Source organism: Petromyzon marinus, unplaced genomic scaffold (assembly GCF_048934315.1).
Source record: "Petromyzon marinus isolate PM22_M1 ecotype Great Lakes invasive population unplaced genomic scaffold, UKy_Petmar_22M1.pri1.0 PM_G_Scaffold_109, whole genome shotgun sequence".
In the NCBI taxonomy this organism is placed as follows: domain Eukaryota; kingdom Metazoa; phylum Chordata; class Hyperoartia; order Petromyzontiformes; family Petromyzontidae; genus Petromyzon; species Petromyzon marinus.
The window spans coordinates 335,738-358,567 of record NW_027422661.1 but is presented as its reverse complement, the minus strand read 5'-3'; the positions used below and the strand labels follow the sequence as shown (position 1 = coordinate 358,567).

The window sequence follows — 22,830 nt, the reverse complement described above, 5'->3', positions numbered from 1 at the left end:
TGATTGGACATGTGGCATTGATTGGTCAATATGTGGCATTGATTGGACAACATGTGGCATTGATTGGACATGTGGCATTGATTGGACAACATGTGGCATTGATTGGACAATATGTGGCATTGATTGGACATCATGTGGCATTGATTGGACATCATGTGGCATTGATTGGACATGTGGCATTGATTGGTCAATATGTGGCATTGATTGGACAACATGTGGCATTGATTGGACATGTGGCATTGATTGGACAACATGTGGCATTGATTGGACAACATGTGGCATTGATTGGACAATATGTGGCATTGATTGGACAATATGTGGCATTGATTGGACATCATGTGGCATTGATTGGACATCATGTGGCATTGATTGGACATCATGTGGCATTGATTGGACAATATGTGGCATTGATTGGACAATATGTGGCATTGATTGGACATCATGTGGCATTGATTGGACATCATGTGGCATTGATTGGACATGTGGCATTGATTGGTCAATATGTGGCATTGATTGGACAACATGTGGCATTGATTGGACAACATGTGGCATTGATTGGACAACATGTGGCATTGATTGGACAACATGTGGCATTGATTGGACAACATGTGGCATTGATTGGACAACATGTGGCATTGATTGGACATGTGGCATTGATTGGACATGTGGCATTGATTGGACAATATGTGGCATTGATTAGACAACATGTGGTATTGATTTGACATGTGGCATTGATTGGACAATATGTAGCATTGATTGGACAACATGTGGCATTGATTGAACATGTGGCATTGATTGGACAACACGTGGCATTGATTGGACAACACGTGGCATTGATTGGACAATATGTGGCATTGATTGGACATGTGGCATTGATTGGACATCATGTGGCATTGATTGGACATGTGGCATTGATTGGTCAATATGTGGCATTGATTGGACAACATGTGGCATTGATTGGACATGTGGCATTGATTGGACAACATGTGGCATTGATTGGACAATATGTGGCATTGATTGGACAACACGTGGCATTGATTGGACAACGTGTGGCATTGATTGGACAACATGTGGCATTGATTGGACAATATGTAGCATTGATTGGACAACATGTGGCATTGATTGGACAATATGTGGCATTGATTGGACAATATGTGGCATTGATTGGACAACATGTGGCATTGATTGGACATCATGTGGCATTGATTGGACAACATGTGGCATTGATTGGACAACATGTGGCATTGATTGGACAACATGTGGCATTGATTGGACATGTGGCATTGATTGGACATGTGGCATTGATTGGACAATATGTGGCATTGATTGGACAACATGTGGCATTGATTTGACATGTGGCATTGATTGGACAATATGTAGCATTGATTGGACAACATGTGGCATTGATTGGACATGTGGCATTGATTGGACAACACGTGGCATTGATTGGACAACATGTGGCATTAATTGGACATGTGGCATGATTGGACAACATGTGGCATTGATTGGACAACACGTGACATTGATTGGACAACACGTGGCATTGATTGGACAATATGTGGCATTGATTGGACAACATGTGGCATTGATTGGACATCATGTGGCATTGATTGGACATGTGGCATTGATTGGTCAATATGTGGCATTGATTGGACAACATGTGGCATTGATTGGACAATATGTAGCATTGATTGGACAACATGTGGCATTGATTGGACAATATGTGGCATTGATTGGACAATATGTGGCATTGATTGGACAATGTGTGGCATTGATTGGACGTGTGGCATTGATTGGACAACATGTGGCATTGATTGGACGTGTGGCATTGATTGGACAATGTGGCATTGATTGGACAACATGTGGCATTGATTGGACAATATGTAGCATTGATTGGACAACATGTGGCATTGATTGGACAATATGTGGTATTTATTGGACAATATGTGGCATTGATTGGACAATGTGTGGCATTGATTGGACGTGTGGCATTGATTGTACAACACGTGGCATTGATTGGACATGTGGCATTGATTGGACAACATGTGGCATTGATTGGACAACATGTGGCATTGATTGGACATGTGGCATTGATTGGACATGTGGCATTGATTGGACAATGTGGCATTGATTGGACAACATGTGGCATTGATTGGACAACACGTGGCATTGATTGGACAATATGTGGCATTGATTGGACAATATGTGGCATTGATTGGACATCATGTGGCATTGATTGGACATCATGTGGCATTGATTGGACATGTGGCATTGATTGGTCAATATGTGGCATTGATTGGACAACATGTGGCATTGATTGGACATGTGGCATTGATTGGACAACATGTGGCATTGATTGGACAACATGTGGCATTGATTGGACAACATGTGGCATTGATTGGACAATATGTGGCATTGATTGGACATCATGTGGCATTGATTGGACATCATGTGACATTGATTGGACAATATGTGGCATTGATTGGACAACACGTGGCATTGATTGGACATCATGTGGCATTGATTGGACAATATGTGGCATTGATTGGACAATATGTGGCATTGATTGGACATCATGTGGCATTGATTGGACATCATGTGGCATTGATTGGACATGTGGCATTGATTGGTCAATATGTGGCATTGATTGGACATGTGGCATTGATTGGACAACATGTGGCATTGATTGGACAACATGTGGCATTGATTGGACAACATGTGGCATTGATTGGACAACATGTGGCATTGATTGGACAACATGTGGCATTGATTGGACATGTGGCATTGATTGGACAACATGTGGCATTGATTGGACATGTGGCATTGATTGGACATGTGGCATTGATTGGACAATATGTGGCATTGATTGGACAACATGTGGCATTGATTTGACATGTGGCATTGATTGGACAATATGTAGCATTGATTGGACAACATGTGGCATTGATTGGACATGTGGCATTGATTGGACAACACGTGGCATTGATTGGACAACACGTGGCATTGATTGGACAACATGTGGCATTAATTGGACATGTGGCATGATTGGACAACATGTGGCATTGATTGGACAACACGTGGCATTGATTGGACAACACGTGGCATTGATTGGACAATATGTGGCATTGATTGGACATGTGGCATTGATTGGACATCATGTAGCATTGATTGGACATGTGGCATTGATTGGTCAATATGTGGCATTGATTGGACAACATGTGGCATTGATTGGACAACATGTGGCATTGATTGGACAACATGTGGCATTGATTGGACAATATGTGGCATTGATTGGACAACACGTGGCATTGATTGGACAACGTGTGGCATTGATTGGACAACATGTGGCATTGATTGGACAATATGTAGCATTGATTGGACAACATGTGGCATTGATTGGACAATATGTGGCATTGATTGGACAATATGTGGCATTGATTGGACAATGTGTGGCATTGATTGGACGTGTGGCATTGATTGGACAACATGTGGCATTGATTGGACGTGTGACATTGATTGGACAATGTGGCATTGATTGGACAACATGTGGCATTGATTGGACAATATGTAGCATTGATTGGACAACATGTGGCATTGATTGGACAATATGTGGCATTGATTGGACAATATGTGGCATTGATTGGACAATGTGTGGCATTGATTGGACGTGTGGCATTGATTGGACAACACGTGGCATTGATTGAACATGTGGCATTGATTGGACAACACGTGGCATTGATTGGACAACACGTGGCATTGATTGGACAACATGTGGCATTGATTGGACGTGTGACATTGATTGGACAATGTGGCATTGATTGGACAACATGTGGCATTGATTGGACAATATGTAGCATTGATTGGACAACATGTGGCATTGATTGGACAATATGTGGCATTGATTGGACAATATGTGGCATTGATTGGACAATGTGTGGCATTGATTGGACGTGTGGCATTGATTGGACAACACGTGGCATTGATTGGACATGTGGCATTGATTGGACAACACGTGGCATTGATTGGACAACACGTGGCATTGATTGGACAACATGTGGCATTGATTGGACAACATGTGGCATTGATTGGACAACATGTGGCATTGATTGGACAATGTGGCATTGATTGGACAACATGTGGCATTGATTGGACAACATGTGGCATTGATTGGACAACATGTGGCATTGATTGGACGTGTGGCATTGATTGGACAACATGTGGCATTGATTGGACATGTGGCATTGACTGGACAACATGTGGCATTGATTGGACGTGTGGCATTGATTGGACAATGTGGCATTGATTCGACATGTGGCATTGATTGGACAATATGTAGCATTGATTGGACAACATGTGGCATTGATTGGACAACATGTGGCATTGATTGGACATGTGGCATTGATTGGACAACACGTGGGATTGATTGGACGTGTGGCATTGATTGGACAACACGTGGCATTGATTGGACATGTGGCATTGATTGGACAACACGTGGCATTGATTGGACAACACGTGGCATTGATTGGACAATATGTGGCATTGATTGGACAACATGTGGCATTGATTGGACAACGTGTGGCATTGATTGGACAACATGCTGCAGTATCTCCTGATGCAGCTGCAGCAGGAGATACTGCAGCAGCCACTGGGGCATGCCCTGGAGCATGCGGAGCAGCAGCAGCAGCAGCTGCTGCAGCTGCTGCTCCTGCTTCAGCAGCTCCTCGGTCAGCGTCCAAACGACGTCAATCAGCCCACACTGACACTGACGCTGGCGCTGGTGGTGGTGTCAAGAAGGCGCTGTTCGTCTCTCTTGGAGAGCTGCTTGGCATGCAGCACGATTACAACCAGATGCTGAGAGAGCTCTTGAGTCGGAAGTGATGGGGGGAGGGGGATCAATAAGCAAATTGCTTTGCTGTGTATTTGGAGTCTGGATGCTCTCCCCGTGGTCGTCTGGATTTGTCTCTGGGTCCTTCGGTTTCTCCCCTCCACATTTGGAACCAACAACAACGTGCGTCTAGAGTCTATGTGGAACCAACAACAACGTGCGTCTAGAGTCTATGTGGAACCAACAACAACGTGCGTCTAGAGTCTATGTGGAACCAACAACAACGTGCGTCTAGAGTCTATGTGGAACCAACAACAACGTGCGTCTAGAGTCTATGTGGAACCAACAACAACGTGCGTCTAGAGTCTATGTGGAACCAACAACAACGTGTGTCTAGAGTCTATGTGGAACCAACAACAACGTGCGTCTAGAGCAGTGGTTCTTAACCTGGGTTCGATCGAACCCCAGGGGTTCGGTGAGTCGATCTCAGGGGTTCGGCAGAGCCCCCGCCACGGAGGTCCGGACACACTTGAATTATTGTGTAAATTTGTGATGACACACACGGCCCGTTTGGCCATCACTGGCTGCAGATGATCATGCTACACTGCTTGGCCAATCAGCGCTGCGGGGAATTTAGTGCGTACTCAGTAGTCAACGTGTGACTGTTGTTGTCGTACGTCGTGTGATTTCTTTAATATTTTATCCATACTAACTATGTCGGGCAAAAGAAGAAAGTGGTCGGACGAATATGTACAACATGGATTCTCATGTATCACGGAACGTGATGGGAGTGAGCGTCCTATCTGCATGATTTGCAACGCCAAGTTGAGCAACTCTAGTCTTGCACCGGCAAAACTAAAGGAACACTTCTTGAAGCTGCATGGAGACGGGGAATACAAGAACACAACACTTGCTGAATTCAGGGTGAAGAGAGCCAGATTCGATGAAAGGGCCACTCTGCCTGCTCTTGGATTTGTACCTGTTAACAAACCGATCCTGACAGCATCGTACGAAGTTGCTTACCTGATCGCAAAGCAGGGCAAGCCACACACCATTGGTGAAACACTTGTGAAACCAGCTGCATTAAAGATGGCGAATCTGATACTCGGAACAGCGGCCGAAGGTAAATTATCCCAAATTCCCCTTTCAAATGACACCATCAGTGACAGAATAGAAGACATGAGTAAAGACATCTTGGCTCAAGTAGTCGCGGATCTGATTTCAAGCCCGGCAAAATTCAGCCTTCAACTCGACGAAACCACAGACGTTTCTGATCTAAGCCAGCTTGCTGTTTTTGTACGCTATGTGAAAGACGACATGATAAAAGAAGAGTTTTTATTTTGTAAGCCTCTTACAACAACAACGAAGGCAGCCGATGTGAAGAAGCTTGTGGATGACTTCTTCAGAGACAACAATCTTTCATGGGATATGGTTTCTGCAGTTTGTACGGACGGAGCTCCAGTCATGCTGGGAAGAAAGTCTGGTTTTGGTGCGCTAGTAAAGGCCGATGCACCACACATCATTGTGACGCATTGTATTCTGCACAGGCATGCGTTGGCAACAAAAACCTTACCTCCAAAAATGGCAGAAGTATTAAAAACTGTGGTGGAATGTGTGAACTATGTGCGAAAAAGTGCTCTGAGGCACCGCATCTTCAGTGAGCTGTGTAAAGAAATGGGCTCTGAATTTGAGGTACTTCTGCTCCATTCTAATATTCGGTGGTTATCCCGGGGACAGGTGCTGAATCGTGTTTTTGCCATGCGTGTGGAATTAGCCCTGTTTTTGCAAGAGCACCAACACTGCCATGCAGATTGCTTCAAAAATCCTGAGTTCATTCTCATTTTAGCGTACATGGCTGATATATTCGCAGCTCTCAATCATCTCAATCAGCAGATGCAGGGTGGTGGAGTCAATATCATGGAAGCGGAAGAACACCTGAAGGCTTTTCAAAAAAAGCTACCGTTATGGAAACGACGAACAGAGAACAATAACTTCGCAAACTTCCCGCTTCTGGACGACTGTGCAAGTAAGATCGAAGATGTGTCTGGAATCGGAGATATTTCTGTATCCACGGAACTGAAGCAAACAATTGCCACGCACTTAGATGAGCTTGCAAAGTCTCTCGACGGATATTTCCCTACAAGAGAGTCATATCCAGCATGGGTGAGACAGCCGTTCACGTTTGCTGTTGAAACAGCAGATGTCAATGATGAATTCCTCGACGAAATCATTGAAATTCAGCAGAGCCAGGTTCAACAGCAACTCTTCAGAACAACAACGCTCTCAACGTTTTGGTGTCGACAAATGAACAAGTATCCAGTTATTGCTAAGAAAGCCCTGGATTTTTTTATACCATTTGTTACAACATATCTTTGTGAGCAATCCTTTTCGAGGATGCTGGACATAAAAACGAAGAAAAGGAACAGACTTTGCTGTGAAAATGACATGAGAGTGGCACTTGCCAAGGTGAAGCCACGCATATCTGAACTGATCTCTCAAAGGCAACAGCAGAAGTCACATTGATTTCCAGGTATGTAAATTGTTGTGAGTTTATGCATTGTGTTGGTTTTATTCTTTGAACAAGGTAATGTTCATGCACGGCTCATTTTGTGTACCAGTAAAAAAACATATCTATGTCTTGAATTTGAAAAAAATCACATTTTATTTTTCACTAAAGAGGGGTTCGGTGAATGCGCATATGAAACTGGTGGGGTTCGGTACCTCCAACAAGGTGGAACCAACAACAACGTGCGTCTAGAGTCTATGTGGAACCAACAACAACGTGCGTCTAGAGTCTATGTGGAACCAACAACAACGTGCGTCTAGAGCCTATGTGGAACCAACAACAACGTGCGTCTAGAGTCTATGTGGAACCAACAACAACGTGCGTCTAGACTCTAGAGTCTATGTGGAACCAACAACAACGTGCGTCTAGAGTCTATGTGGAACCAACAGGGGCAGCTGCCACTAGGGGGCGCCCTTCGATTGTTTGAGATGAGATTCGATACGAAACACCGAGTTGCTGAGGCAATTAGGCAAGCGACTTATGAGTGCAAATATGTTGTTTATAACGTAGTGAATGCTTGGAAGCTTAATTGTCTCTCGCTCCTGCTCACAGATTTACCCAGTCCACAGATCATACATATGAAAAGCTAATGGTCAGTGAGGTCAGCAGCACTGTAGGTTCTGGTGTCAAGGACATGGGCCTGCATTCGCTGGTCCACTGGCTATATAGTCCAGCGGATGTTCTTGCTTGGACCCGGCGTGAATCCATGATGTTGTCTGGATGCATAGATGCCAGAACAGCGTGTTCGCAATGACAAGCCCACAGGCTGCACAGAAGTCTAACAGCCTCCTACCGTTGTTATTGAGTTGATCTGGCCCATGCCTTCCAATCGCTCCAGACCAGGTGCCAGCATCATCACCAACTCGGGCATTGAAGTCACCCAACATGATGACTCTATCCCGAGGGGCCACTTTTAGCTAACACCTGTGACAGAGGGTCATAGAAGGCATCTGAATCCTCGGACATGCCTGCATCCAGGCCAGGTACACTTTGAGGCCACGTGAAGTTTCAAAGGCTCGCTGGAAGGAGGAAGTCGCGTGACAGACTCAGCAGTTGTGATGGGTTAACTGACGGATGGCTATCGATTAGAAATCACATATCCCCGAGTCTCACCTGTGAGTGGCACCGCCTCACGCTGTTGTGGATCCCCACGTGGCTCGGAGCCTCAAAAGCTCTGTGACTCCTGGGTGGTGATGCAAAGACAAAGATCCCCCGTGTAGCCTTAACAGACTGTTGGGGCGAGTGCTGTTAGCAAGTAGCAGCACCACTTATGAAGGCCGGAACGGTACACGAGGGGATGGGTGGCCAGCACCGTGCACGACCGCCTTTGTCTCCCAAAGTGGCGATGTTTCCACACCACACCGGGTACTCATTTGAGGCTGAGTCGACCTAGGGGAGGCCCAGAACCGGTTCAAATAATCGTCACTGGGTGTTGGCTGTGAGCGCGAATCAAACTCGGGTCGTTATGTTCGTAGAGCAGCGTACTAACCGCTAGACTACCGCCACACACGTTACACACACACGCACAGTACACACACACACGGTGCACACACACACGGTACACACACACACGCACGGTACACACGCACAGTACACACACACGGTGCACACACACGCACAGTACACACGCACGGTACACACACACGGTACACACACGCACAATACACACACACACGCACAGTACACACACACGCACAGTATACACACACACAAACGGTACACACACACACGCAGAGTATACACACACGCACGACACGCCCACACTCCTTCAGTCACGTGACTAAGGTTAACGCGCCGCACCGTCTCCCGAGGTGACCTCTTGGCTCTCTCCTCTCTCCTCGACATGTAGATTCATTTCTTAGTTTTACCTATAAACGTTATTATTTGTCTGTCTGTCTCTGTATCTGTGGACGCAACTTGCGAGGAATTGTACTCACAAACTGTGGGGTTTACGATTCAAATAAAGTGCCCAGATACCACGCAATAAGCCCCGTGGTGAGCCAGTGCTATTCCTATTTCCAATCCGTAAACTTGAAAGTAGTTAAATTAACAATTTATTACTAATCTCCATATATATCAAAGGCAAAGTTGTGATTGTGTGTCTGTTCAAAATGTTTAGCGTACTTCCCGACACGCACCAAACTTGAAATTTGCCAAGTGGGTAATTTCCAGACTGTACACCATGCAAACATTATAAAAATACACTTTTGTATATATTTTTTGGGGGGGGGCGCGTAATAATGTATAAGCATGAAAACACCACGATACATAGGACTTACTTTGATAAGAATCTTGGAATTGATTGTGTACATGTTGAAATTGGTAAATTTGCATTTTGAGCACACTGCTGTTGTAATAGATTCTGAGAATATAAGTGTAATTCTGAGCATCATAATGACCACATTGGAATTGTCATCATGAATGGCGGTTCAATGATTTTTATAATAGGAATGCGGTTTTGAGCATGACTATTGATTGATATTTCGGACTCATTTATGACAATAGATTGATGATTAAAGTGCGATTTTGTTTTGCTCATCAATCAGGATACTGTTAATGATGCGCATGCCCATAAATTGTTGAAATGACTAGAAATGCAAGTTGTGTATACTCTCCAACCCCATTCCTCTACCTACCCATTCCCTTGACGGGCTCCGTGCCCACTTAAACCCATGACGATGGCGGTGATGATTCCACCTCTCGCTGTAACAATCAAAGCACCTCCAACTTCTGAATGCAAAGGTGCTGGTTGGTGCAACGCCAAAACACATCGTCAACGCCGCTCCCAAGCCCGCCCTACGTTAGTTCAATCGTTAGAATCAACAAAATAAAAAGTTCCACAGAGGAAACTAAAATGACATTACGCAATCCCCAAAGTCGCACGAGGTAGGCTACACGACTCAGAGAACAACGTCAGACTTCAACACTTGCATCGCCATCATCATCATCATTCTTCCTCTCCACAAGTCATCGCACGTCAATATTCAATAAGCTGCACACACGTGCAAGTAACCTCTCGACCCGCCACCTGCATAGTTAACGCGATCAGACCCGGGGGTCAAATTAAAATTGTGTCGTCTTTGGTGACGTATTGCAATCGGTGTAATTTTAATGATGTACGTACAGCAACTGGTGTACGTACATCAAATTATATCGTTGACAACGGGGTCCGCTTTTGTGATATCTGCGTGCGGTCTTTTAATAATATATAGATACGTAGTCAGTTCATTAGTATGGGGTTCCTCTATAAGGAATTGTAATTGTAAAATGTATTACTTAATAATACGATTCCAGGCCACACTTAGCTTGAAGCAGTCAGAGCAGTTAAAATGACTGTACATGTGTAGGTATGAAATAAGATACATTTAATTTAAATACATTTTATTTATTAAAGCATTTAATTTAACGTAGGTATAAAATGAATGTAATTTAAATAAATGTACTAAAAATTTTTTAACATAGGTATAAAATAAATGTAAATAAATGTAATTTATAAAAAATGTAATTTAACGTAGGTATAAAATAAATGTAATGTAAATAAATGTAATTGATTAAAAATTTAATTTAACGTAGGTATTAAATGTAAATAAATGTAATTTATTAAAAATTTAAATTAAACGTAGGTATAAAATAAATTTAAATAAATGTAATTTATAAAAAAATTCAATTAATTTAACGTATGAAATAAAATTTAATTTATTACACATTTAAATTAAATTTAACATAGGTATAAAATACATTTTAATTAATTTAATTTAAATTACATTTAACGTAGGTAAAAAATATGTAATTAAATTAATTAATAAATAACTTTTATTTTCTACCTCCGTGACTTTACCGAAAGACACAAAGAGTGTGGACCCACGTGACATCAAGGCTGTCCTAGTCTAGGCAAGGCCTCAGGGTGTACCGGGCCTTTCACAACAACAGCAGCAGCAACAACGGTTCTCTTGAGAAAATGCTTTAAAAAATAAAGTCAACGTAGCTTACCTTGACACTCGCGAACTTTAATAATTAAAATAATTAAAACAAAACTAAACACTCACACGCACTTGGGCGCGCGGCGTTCAGCGTGCAGGGCATTAAAAACTACAGGGGCATCTCACTCCTCAGTGTGCGGGAAAGGTCCTGGGGAATCTCCATATGGTACAGATATAATGAAAGGCTGATCGACACCCGGGTGCGGTCAAGGGATGGCTCCCTATTGCTCAACCACGTTATGTATGCTGATGATTTGGTAATAGCTGCTCATTCAGAGGAGGAGTTAGAGACGCTGTTGCTGAGACTGGAGCGTGCCACTAAGAGGTGGGGCCTTACCATCAGCCCCACCAAAACTAAGCACCTGCCTGGGTATTTTGTACCATCGGACACTCTGCCCCCACAACTCCCAATCGGTGATGGGGCCGTTGTGGAGAGAGTGGAGAGTTTCCCATACCTGGGCAGTGTGCTTATGACTGGCTCCAGTTTAACAGCAGAGGTCTCACTCCGAATCGGTCGAGCGGCAATATCTTTCATCGGTTGCGTAACGCTGTGTGGAAGCTACTTGGTCTGTCGCTCCACACTAAGCTTCAGGTCTTCTCGGCCACGGTCATTCCCTCCCTTCTCTACGCTTGCGAAACGTGGACCCCCCTAATGGAACATCTTCGCCGGTTAGAAACATTTAGGCTGGCCTGCCTACGATCCATCCTGGGTTTAACCAGACTGGATTGTGTGAGGAGCTCACAAATCCTTGAAAGATCTGGGCAGGGTCCCATCGGTGAGCTCCTCCGGCAGGCAAGGCTGCGATGGCTGGGTCATGTAGCCCGCATGCCCAGCCACCGCATGCCGAAACAGCTTTTGTTCGGCCGGATTGAGGGGGCTAAGCGGGCGCGGCACGGGCTAGAGAAGAGATGGAGTGATGTGGTACAGGAGGACGTGGAGCTGAGTGGACTTGCCGATGACTGGTACCAGCAGTGTCAAGATCGGCCTCTGTGGAGGAGGCTCGTGAAGGACGCTACTGGGCAGTTGGAGGCAGTCGCCCTCCAACAACAACGGAGGGCGGAGGAGCGACGCTCAGAACAACGAGCGGAGCGCCGGGTGGCTAAAGCACAGCAGGTTGCCGCAGTCAGTCGACCCGTGGCACCTGGGTCTGCCCCGTGACCTCCTGCCAGCGGGCGTTCGACACTTCACGTGGCCTCAGGGTGCACATAGCCTGGCACAAGCGTCGTGGTGACGTCACCGCCACTTAGTGGCAAATGGCGGTTGTTGTTGTTGTACGTGCGTGTGCGTGCGTGCATGTACGTGCGTGTGTGTTCGTGCGTCCATGTACGTGCGTGTGTGTGCGTGTGCGTGCGTGTACGTGTGTGTGTACGTGCGTACGTGCGTGTGCGCGTGCGTGCGTTCGTTACCCAGCACGGTGAGCCTGATGGTCTCCTGCTTGATGAAAGTGCCGAACTTCACCTTGCACGTGTAGACGCCGGCGTCGCTCGCCCGCAGCCCGGCGATCTGCAGCGACGCGTCCCTCCGCGTCACGTTGCGGGCGAAGCGCACGCAGGACGCGAAGTCCGGGTAGATGTGCCCCTCGCCCCCGGCGAACGTGGCCACCTGAGGGCAGGGGGGTGGGGGACGGACAAAAAGGGCTCCGCCATCGCCACCGCCGCCGCCGTGAGGCTATCCGCACGTACAAACACGGAGACAATTTCAACTGAGGAGAAGGATTCTGGGCTTAGCAATCGTTGGAAGGATTTGATCAACCATTTCAGGTCTTGATTGATTGTTCACGCTTACGGTTACCAAGAGAGATTCGTTCATGAGGCTATCCGCACGTACAAACACGGAGACAATTTCAACCGAGGAGATGGATTCTGGGCTTAGCAATCGTTGGAAGGATTTGATAAACCATTTCAGGTCTTGATTGATTGTTCACGCTTACGGTTACCAAGAGAGATTCGTTCATGAGGCTATCCGCACGTACAAACACGGAGACAATTTCAACCGAGGAGATGGATTCTGGGCTTAGCAATCGTTGGAAGGATTTGATAAACCAATTCGGGTCTTGATTGATTGTTCACGCTTACGGTTACCAAGAGAGATTCGTTCATGAGGCTATCCGCATATACAAACACGGAGACAATTTCAACCGAGGAGATGGATTCTGGGCTTAGCAATCGTTGGAAGGATTTGATAAACCATTTGGGGTCTTAATTGCTTGTTCACCCTTACGGTTACCAAGAGAGATTCGTTCATGAGGCTATCCGCACGTACAAACACGGAGACAATTTCAACCGAGGAGATGGATTCTGGGCTTAGCAATCGTTGGAAGGATTTGATAAACCATTTGGGGTCTTAATTGATTGTTCACGCTTACGGTTACCAAGAGAGATTCCTTTTCCGAACATAGATGGACTCGTCCATCTGAACAAACTTCCAAATCGCTCTCCGTGGTGCTGACGTTAAAAAAAACCCGCCACTTTTATTCAAATTGTTCTTGCTGTGGTTTTCACACCTGACGATGATGATTGCTTCTTGTGTTGCAGTTGAAACGTCGTGAGAATTTTATTGTTTTATATTTTTATTATTTTATTGTTTCCCTTCTACGTGGCGGTGACTTTACCGAAAGAACCAAGAATAAGACCCTAATAGTTCAGTGGGCTTTACCAGGTTTAAATTTATATTTATTTTTATACTGTTCAATTGATTTGTTTTCCTATACGTTGCACTCCTGTCACGTGTTCTTGTAGCCGTTTGTTGTTGGAACGTTCTGACCCACCCCATCTGTGAACAAAGAGCTTTACAGCTCATTGGATTCCTCCTGCAGTGTAGATATATATTCCGATTCTGTTTCGATTTAAAGCTTTCGTGACTGCAGGGATTCACATTCTTGGTTCTTTCGGTAAAGTCACCGCCACGTAGACTGGAAATAAAATAATGAAGTCAAGTAATAATGCAATTCTCACGACGTTTCGGCCACAACACAAGTGGCCTTCTTCAGGTGAAGAAACAGGGCTATCAAGAAGACAGAGCTTGAATGAATGCTGTTAAGCAAGGACCGCGTCTTTTGAAGCTGTGTGGGCGGAATTTTGATTTAAAGCTTTCGTGACTGCAGTGATTCATATTGTTAGCTCTTTCGGTAAAGTCACGTTGAAGGGAAACAATAAAATAATAAAATATATATAAAACAATAAAAATGTCTTGTTATATATTTGATTATTTTAATATATTTTATTATTTTATTGTTGCCCTTCAACGTGACTTTACCGAAAGAGCTAAGAATATGTGTGGGCAGAGTTGAATTAGCATGTTACCATCCCACCTCCCTCTCCGGATGTGAGGCTGGTAACATGCTAATTCAACTCCGCCCACACAGCTTCAAAAGACGCGGTCCTTGCCTGACAGCGTTCATTCAAGTTCCGTCTTCTTGATAGCCCTGTTTCTTCACCTGAAGAAGGCCCACTTGTGTTGTCGCCGAAACGTCGTGAGAATTGCATTATTATTCTTTTATTTCATTATTTTATTTCCAGTCTACGTGGCGGTGACTTTACCGAAAGAACCAAGAAGGTGAATTCTGATTCTGTACGAGCCTGGGGGGGCGGCTTCTGTGTAGGAGCCTGCTGGTGTCTGTGTAGGAGCCTGCTGGTGCCTGTGTACGAGCCTGTGGGGACGGCTTCTGTGTAGGATCCTACGGGTGCCTGCATAGGAGCCTGCTGGTGTCTGTGTAGGAGCCTGCTGGTGCCTGTGTAGGAGCCTGTGGGGGCGGCTTCTGTGTAGGAGCCTGCTGGTACCTGTGTAGCAGCCTGCTGGTGTCTGTGTAGGAGTCTGCTGGTGCCTGTGTAGGAGCCTGCTGGTGTCTGTGTAGGAGCCTGCTGGTGCCTGTGTAGGATCCTACGGGCGCCTGCGTAGGAGCCTGCTGGTGCCTGTGTAGGAGCCTGCTGGTGCCTGTGTAGGAGCCTGCTGGTGTCTGTGTAGGAGCCTGCTGGTGCCTGTGTAGGAGCCTGCTGGTGCCTGTGTAGGAGCCTGCTGGTGTCTCTGTAGGAGCCTGCTGGTGTCTGTGTAGGAGCCTGCTGGTGCCTGTGTAGGAGCCTGCTGGTGCCTGTGTAGGAGCCTGCTGGTGCCTGTGTAGGAGCCTGCTGGCGCCTGTGTAGGAGCCTGCTGGTGTCTGTGTAGGAGCCTGCTGGTGCCTGTGTAGGAGCCTGCTGGTGCCTGTGTAGGAGCCTGCTGGTGCCTGTGTAGGAGCCTGCTGGTGTCTCTGTAGGAGCCTGCTGGTGCCTGTGTAGGAGCCTGCTGGTGCCTGTGTAGGAGCCTGCTGGTGCCTGTGTAGGAGCCTGCTGGCGCCTGTGTAGGAGCCTGCTGGTGCCTGTGTAGGAGCCTGCTGGTGCCTGTGTAGGAGCTACAGGCGTCTCTGAGTAGGAGCTACGGGCGTCTCTGAGTAGGAGCTACAGGCATCTCTGAGTAGGAGCTACGGGCGTCTCTGAGTAGGAGCTACGGGCGTCTCTGAGTAGGAGCTACAGGCATCTCTGAGTAGGAGCTACGGGCGTCTCTGAGTAGGAGCTACGGGCGTCTCTGAGTAGGAGCTACGGGCGTCTCTGAGTAGGAGCTACAGGCGTCTCTGAGTAGGAGCTACGGGCGTCTCTGAGTAGGAGCTACAGGCATCTCTGAGTAGGAGCTACGGGCGTCTCTGAGTAGGAGCTACGGGCGTCTCTGAGTAGGAGCTACGGGCGTCTCTGAGTAGGAGCTACGGGCGTCTCTGAGTAGGAGCTACAGGCGTCTCTGAGTAGGAGCTACGGGCGTCTCTGAGTAGGAGCTACGGGCGTCTCTGTGTAGGAGCTACGGGCGTCTCTGAGTAGGAGCTACAGGCATCTCTGAGTAGGAGCTACGGGCGTCTCTGAGTAGGAGCTACGGGCGTCTCTGAGTAGGAGCTACAGGCGTCTCTGAGTAGGAGCTACAGGCATCTCTGAGTAGGAGCTACAGGCGTCTCTGAGTAGGAGCTACAGGCATCTCTGAGTAGGAGCTACGGGCGTCTCTGTGTAGGAGCTACGGGCGTCTCTGAGTAGGAGCTACGGGCGTCTCTGAGTAGGAGCTACGGGCGTCTCTGAGTAGGAGCTACGGGCGTCTCTGTGTAGGAGCTACGGGCGTCTCTGAGTAGGAGCTACAGGCGTCTCTGAGTAGGAGCTACAGGCGTCTCTGAGTAGGAGCTACGGGCGTCTCTGAGTAGGAGCTACAGGCATCTCTGAGTAGGAGCTACAGGCATCTCTGAGTAGGAGCTACGGGCGTCTCTGAGTAGGAGCTACGGGCGTCTCTGAGCAGGAGCTACAGGCGTCTCTGAGTAGCGATGTGCGTCTCTGAGTAGGAGCTACAGGCATCTCTGAGTAGGAGCTACAGGCGTCTCTGAGTAGGAGCTACGGGTGTCTCTAAGTAGGAGCTACAGGCGTCTCTGAGTACGAGCTACAGGCGTCTCTGAGTAGGAGCTACAGGCGTCTCTGAGTAGGAGCTACAGGCGTCTCTGAGTAGGATGTACGGGCGTCTCTGCGTGTGCGATGGGCATCTCTGAGTAGGAGCTACGGGTGTCTCTGAGTAGGAGCTACAGGCGTCTCTGAGTAGGAGCTACAGGCGTCTCTGAGTAGGAGCTACGGGCGTCTCTGAGTAGGAGCTACAGGCGTCTCTGAGTAGGAGCTACAGGCATCTCCGAGTATGAGCTACAGGCGTCTCTGAGTAGGAGCTAAGGGCGTCTCTGAGTAGGAGCTACGGGTGTCTCTGAGTAGGAGCTATGGGCGTCTCTGAGTAGGAGCTACAGGCGTCTCTGAGTAGGAGCTACAGGCGTCTCTGAGTAGGAGCTATGGGCGTCTCTGTGTAGGAGCTACAGGCATCTCTGAGTAGGAGCTACGGGCGTCTCTGAGTAGGAGCTACGGGCGTCTCTGAGTAGGAGCTACAGGCATCTCTGAGTAGGAGCTACAGGCATCTCTGAGTAGCGATGTGCGTCTCTGTATCCCTCTCTCTTCCTCACGTAGATGTTCGTAGTGGGCATCTGCAGGAACCACTCCACGTCCAGGACCTCGGTGTCCGTGGGGTCGCCCGTCCAGGTGCAGCCCAGCACCACCGTCTCCCCCTGCACTTTCTCTATCCACGAGACGGCTGCAAAGAGGGGGGAAAGGGGGTGGTGGTGGTGACACGGTTGTGAAGTAATATCTTCAAGTAGACTCACACAGAGACCCGTAGACTCACACAGAGACCTGTAGACTCACACGGAGACCCATAGACTCACAGAGACCCATAGACTTTACAGATACCCGTAGACTCACACATATACCCATAGACTCACACAGAGACCCATAGACTCACACAGATACCCGTAGACTCACACAGACACCCGTAGACTCGCACAGACACCCGTAGACTCACACAGAGACCTGTAGACTCACACGGAGACCCATAGACTCACAGAGACCAATAGACTTTACACAGATACCCGTAGACTCACACATATACCCATAGACTCACACAAACACCCGTAGACTCACACAGATACCCGTAGACTCACACAGAGACCCGTAGACTCACACAGAGACCCGTAGACTCACACAGAGACCCGTAGACTCACACAGAGACCCGTAGACTCACACAGAGACCCGTAGACTCACACAGAGACCCGTAGACTCACACAGAGACCCGTAGACTCACACAGATACCCGTAGACTCACACAGAGACCCGTAGACTCACACAGAGACCCGTAGACTCACACAGATGCCCGTAGACTCACACAGAGACCCATAGACTCACACGGAGACCCAAAGACTCACAGAGAGCCATAGACTTTACACAGATACCCGTAGACTCATACAGAGAACCGTAGACTCACACAGAGACCCGTAGACTCACACAGAGACACGTAGACTCACACAGATACCCTTAGACTCACACAGATGCCCGTAGACTCACACAGAGACCCATAGACTCACACAGAGACCCGTAGACTCACACAGAGACCCATACCCAGAGAATTACATGGGGACCGATAAGATTCTATCGTGGCCTCTTGCGTTTTCACCCGCTTGAAACAAAATCAGCTAAGGTGACCCACTCCTGGGCGGAGGGGTACGTCTATATGCACGCTGAACTTCTTTCGCACCACCGTAACGTAGCCAACCGTGCGAATCGGAGGTGCGGGGGAAGGACAAAAAACTAAACGTTAAAAGCAGATTGTTGTTGTGGTGGTGGTGGCTAGACTCTCGTCGCGAAAGCTCCCTCCTCGCGGTGGCCATGAACAACACAGAGCTGCCTCTGAGCTGCCTGCTTCTTCAAGTGACTCTCTGTGGTTCACTGGGAACGGAACCCGCGGAAGTGGACATCACAGAGCTGCCTCTGAGCTGCCTGCTTCTTCAAGTGACTCTCTGTGGTTCACTGGGAACGGAACCCACGGAAGTGGACATCACACATTGAAGTATCACCTATGAAGTGTCACCTATGAAGTGTCACCTATGAAGTGTCACCTATGAAGTGTCACCTATGAAGCGTCACCTATGAAGTGTCACCTATGAGTATCACCTATGAAGCGTCACCTATGAAGTGTCACCTATGAAGTGTCACCTATGAAGTGTCACCTATGAAGTGTCACCTATGAAGCGTCACCTATGAAGTGTCACCTATGAAGCGTCACCTATGAAGTGTCACCTATGAGTATCACCTATGAAGTGTCACCTATGAAGTGTCCCCTATGAAGTGTCACCTATGAAGTGTCACCTATGAAGTGTCACCTATGAGTATCACCTATGAAGCGTCACCTATGAGTGTCACCTATGAAGTGTCACCTATGAAGTGTCACCTATGAAGTATCACCTATGATGTATCACCTATGAAGTGTCACCTATGAAGTGTCACCTATGAAGTATCACCTATGAAGTGTCACCTATGAAGTGTCACCTATGAAGTATCACCTATGAAGTATCACCTATGAAGTGTCACCTATGAAGTGTCCCCTATGAAGTGTCACCTATGAGTATCACCTATGAAGTGTCACCTATGAAGTGTCCCCTATGAAGTGTCACCTATGAAGTGTCACCTATGAAGTGTCACCTATGAGTATCACCTATGAAGCGTCACCTATGAGTGTCACCTATGAAGTGTCACCTATGAAGTGTCACCTATGAAGTATCACCTATGATGTATCACCTATGAAGTGTCACCTATGAAGTGTCACCTATGAAGTATCACCTATGAAGTGTCACCTATGAAGTGTCACCTATGAAGTATCACCTATGAAGTATCACTTATGAAGTGTCACCTATGAAGTGTCACCTATGAAGTGTCACCTATGAAGTATCACCTATGAAGTATCACCTATGAAGTGTCAACTATGAAGTGTCACCTATGAAGTGTCACCTATGACGTGTCACCTATGAAGTATCACCTATGAAGTGTCACCTATGAAGTATCACCTATGAAGTGTCACCTATGAAGTGTCACCTATGAAGTGTCACCTATGAAGTATCACCTAAGAAGTATCACCTGTGGTATCACCTATGAAGTGTCACCTATGAAGTGTCACCTATGAAGCGTCACCTATGAGTGTCACCTATGAAGTGTCACCTATGAAGTGTCACCTATGAAGTATCACCTATGAAGTATCACCTATGAAGTGTCACCTATGAAATGTCACCTATGAAGTATCACCTATGAAGTGTCACCTATGAAGTGTCACCTATGAAGTGTCACCTATGAAGTGTCACCTATGAAGTGTCACCTATGATGAAGGTCTGACACGCGAGGGAGACTGTGTCCAGGAAAGACAAAGCTCCCCCGTGTAGCCTTCAACAGGCTGTAGGGGCAAGTGCTGCTAGCGAGTCAGCAGCAGCTGCTACAACATGTGACACAGCACCACGCCCGGCCGCCTTTGTCTCCCTCCCTCCCACCCCCCCCCCCCCCAGTGGCGACGTTCAACCCAGTCGCTAACCACTGCGCCACCGCTCCCCGTTACCGCACCAGCCTCGTGTCAGGCTAGGTTCACTTTGAGACATCGAACACCTCCTCACAGATCCGCACCGCCCGCACCGACCACCACCGTTACCAACGCCGCTCGTGCCAGGCTAGGTGCACTTGGCAAAACAGAACAAACGTACCTAAATAAACACACACACAAAGCCTCGCCAATAAGATGGCACGACCACCGAGACAGCCGCCGACTCACCGCTCATAGCGATCGCAGTCGTCTGCAGCAGCGGCAGCAGCAGCAGCGCAGAGCGAGACACCGCCATAGCCGTCATCTTGTCTCCTCGTCTCTCTCGCGCCCTGACGTCACGCATCACGTGGGCGAGGGGCGGAGCTCCGGTGGATTCACCCCTTCACCCCCCCCCACACGCAACCCCCACCCACGACACTACCCCCACCCACGCCCCTCACCCCATTCACCCAACCCCCTCTCTCTCCCACCCCTACGCTCTCAACACGTCACGTGGGTGAGGGGCGGAGCTCCGGTGGATTCACCCCTTCACCCCCCCTCACGCAACCCCCACCCATGAAACTACCCCCACCCACCCACGGCCACGCCCCTCACCCCATTCACCCAACCCTCTCTCTCTCCCACCCCTACCCTCTCTCTCTCCCACCCCTACCCTCTCAACACGTCACGTGGGCGAGGGGTGGAGCTCCGGTAGACCCCCGCCCCAACCACGCCCCTCTTTACAAGGACCCTCCCCCTTCCCTAAGACCTCGGCAAGGTTAAAGGTCAAAAGCAACGAGCCGACTTTTGCCCGACCTTTGACCCTTACCGTCATCATTCACCATCATCACCATCATCGTCATCACCATCATCGTCATCATCATCACCATCACCGTCAACATCACCGTTATCATCATCACCATCACTGTCATCACCGTCAACATCATCATTACCATCATCACCGTTATCATCATCACCGTCATCACTGTCACCGTCATCATCACCGTCACCATCATCATCACCACCACCGTCATCGTCACTGTCACCGTCACGATCATCACCGTCATCATTACCATCATCACCATCACCGTCAACATCATCATTACCATCATCACCATCACCGTCAACATCATCATTACCATCATCACCGTCATCATCATTACCATCATCACCATCACCACCATCATCATCACCATTACCGTCATCGCCGTCACCGTCATCATCACCGTCGTCACCATCATCATCATCATCGTCATCATCACCATCACCATCATCAACCTCATCACCGTCATCATCACCATCATCACCATCACTGTCATCATCACCACCATCATCACCGTCATCATCACCACCATCATCACCGTCATCATCACCACATCATCACCGTCATCACCGTCATCATCATCACCGTCATCACCGTCATCACCATCACCGTCATCATCACCATCACTGTCATCACCACCGTCACCATCATCATCACCGTAATCATCATCATCACCGTCATCATCATCACCATCACCGTCATCATCACCATCATCATTACCATCACCATCATCACCGTCACCATCATCACCATCATCACCGTCATCACCGTCACCGTCATCATCACCATCACCGTCATCGTCACCGGTGGACCAAGCAACTCTCCTCACGTGACCCCTCAACAGCAATGGACTACACCCACGGGCGGAGTTTTGGGGTGGGGTGGGGGGCAATGCCCCTCCTAACCTGCACACCTTCATCAATGTATGTTCAGTAGTTTACAAGTTAGGGGCGGGGGGGGTGGAAGTTTTATTAAATGGACCCGCGATTCCGAACGCGAGGGACAAAGCGAACTGGAACCCAACTGTGCTTCCATTCCGCTGCATCTTGCATAGAGAGCGATGCAAAATAATCCACCGCATTCTCCTGTTCAAACTCGACAAGTACTTATTAAATTATTACACAAACCCCCTGCCACTAACTACCACCCCCCCACCCCCCCCCCCCCCCCCGGTAAATATGAAAATCAAACGCTGCCTATGAATACGACGCAAATCCTGATGCAGGTTTCTGTCTCTAGATCATCGGGCGTTCTTCATCGCCCCCAGGGGGGATGCGAGATGCCCTCTCTGGGCGTGCGAGACGACACGGCCAGACGTTTCTTTAGAAGGCAAATCGGAAACACAAATCAGGCGCGGGCACATTGGCGTTGCAGCTCTTTCTTACGTCTCAACGAGAGCATCGTGGGGGTGGGGAGTGTTTGAGGAAGGGAGGGGGAGCGGTTGTCGTGCATGGAGCGACCGGTGACAGTGCTTTAGTAGCAATGTGGAATTTCCACAGACCAATTCAGGACCTCATATTCTTGGTTCTTTCGGTAAAGTCACCGCGTAGAAGGGAAACAATAAAATTATAAAAATTAAATCACGTTTCGACAGCAACACAAGCAATCATCATCAGGTGTGAAAACCACAGCAAGAACCATTTGAAAAAAAAAACGCCACTTTTTCAAATTTTCTTGCCGTGGTTTTTCACACCTGATGATGATTGCT

The 22,830-nt window shown here is 47.8% G+C and overlaps 1 protein-coding gene across 1 annotated transcript in view; it reads right to left on the bottom strand.

The window, feature by feature from the left end:
* Positions 1-20,640, bottom strand: part of LOC142908886 (coxsackievirus and adenovirus receptor homolog) — a 63,566-nt gene extending 42,926 nt beyond the window's left edge. The window contains exons 1-3 of the mRNA XM_076059535.1: positions 20,549-20,640; positions 17,371-17,498; positions 12,779-12,974 (exon numbers count right to left, since the gene is read on the bottom strand). Coding sequence (XP_075915650.1) covers positions 12,779-12,974; positions 17,371-17,498; positions 20,549-20,624 — 400 coding nt within the window. The 5' untranslated portion in view covers positions 20,625-20,640. The remainder of the gene's footprint in view (positions 1-12,778; positions 12,975-17,370; positions 17,499-20,548) is intronic.
* Positions 20,641-22,830: the final 2,190 nt, after the last annotated feature.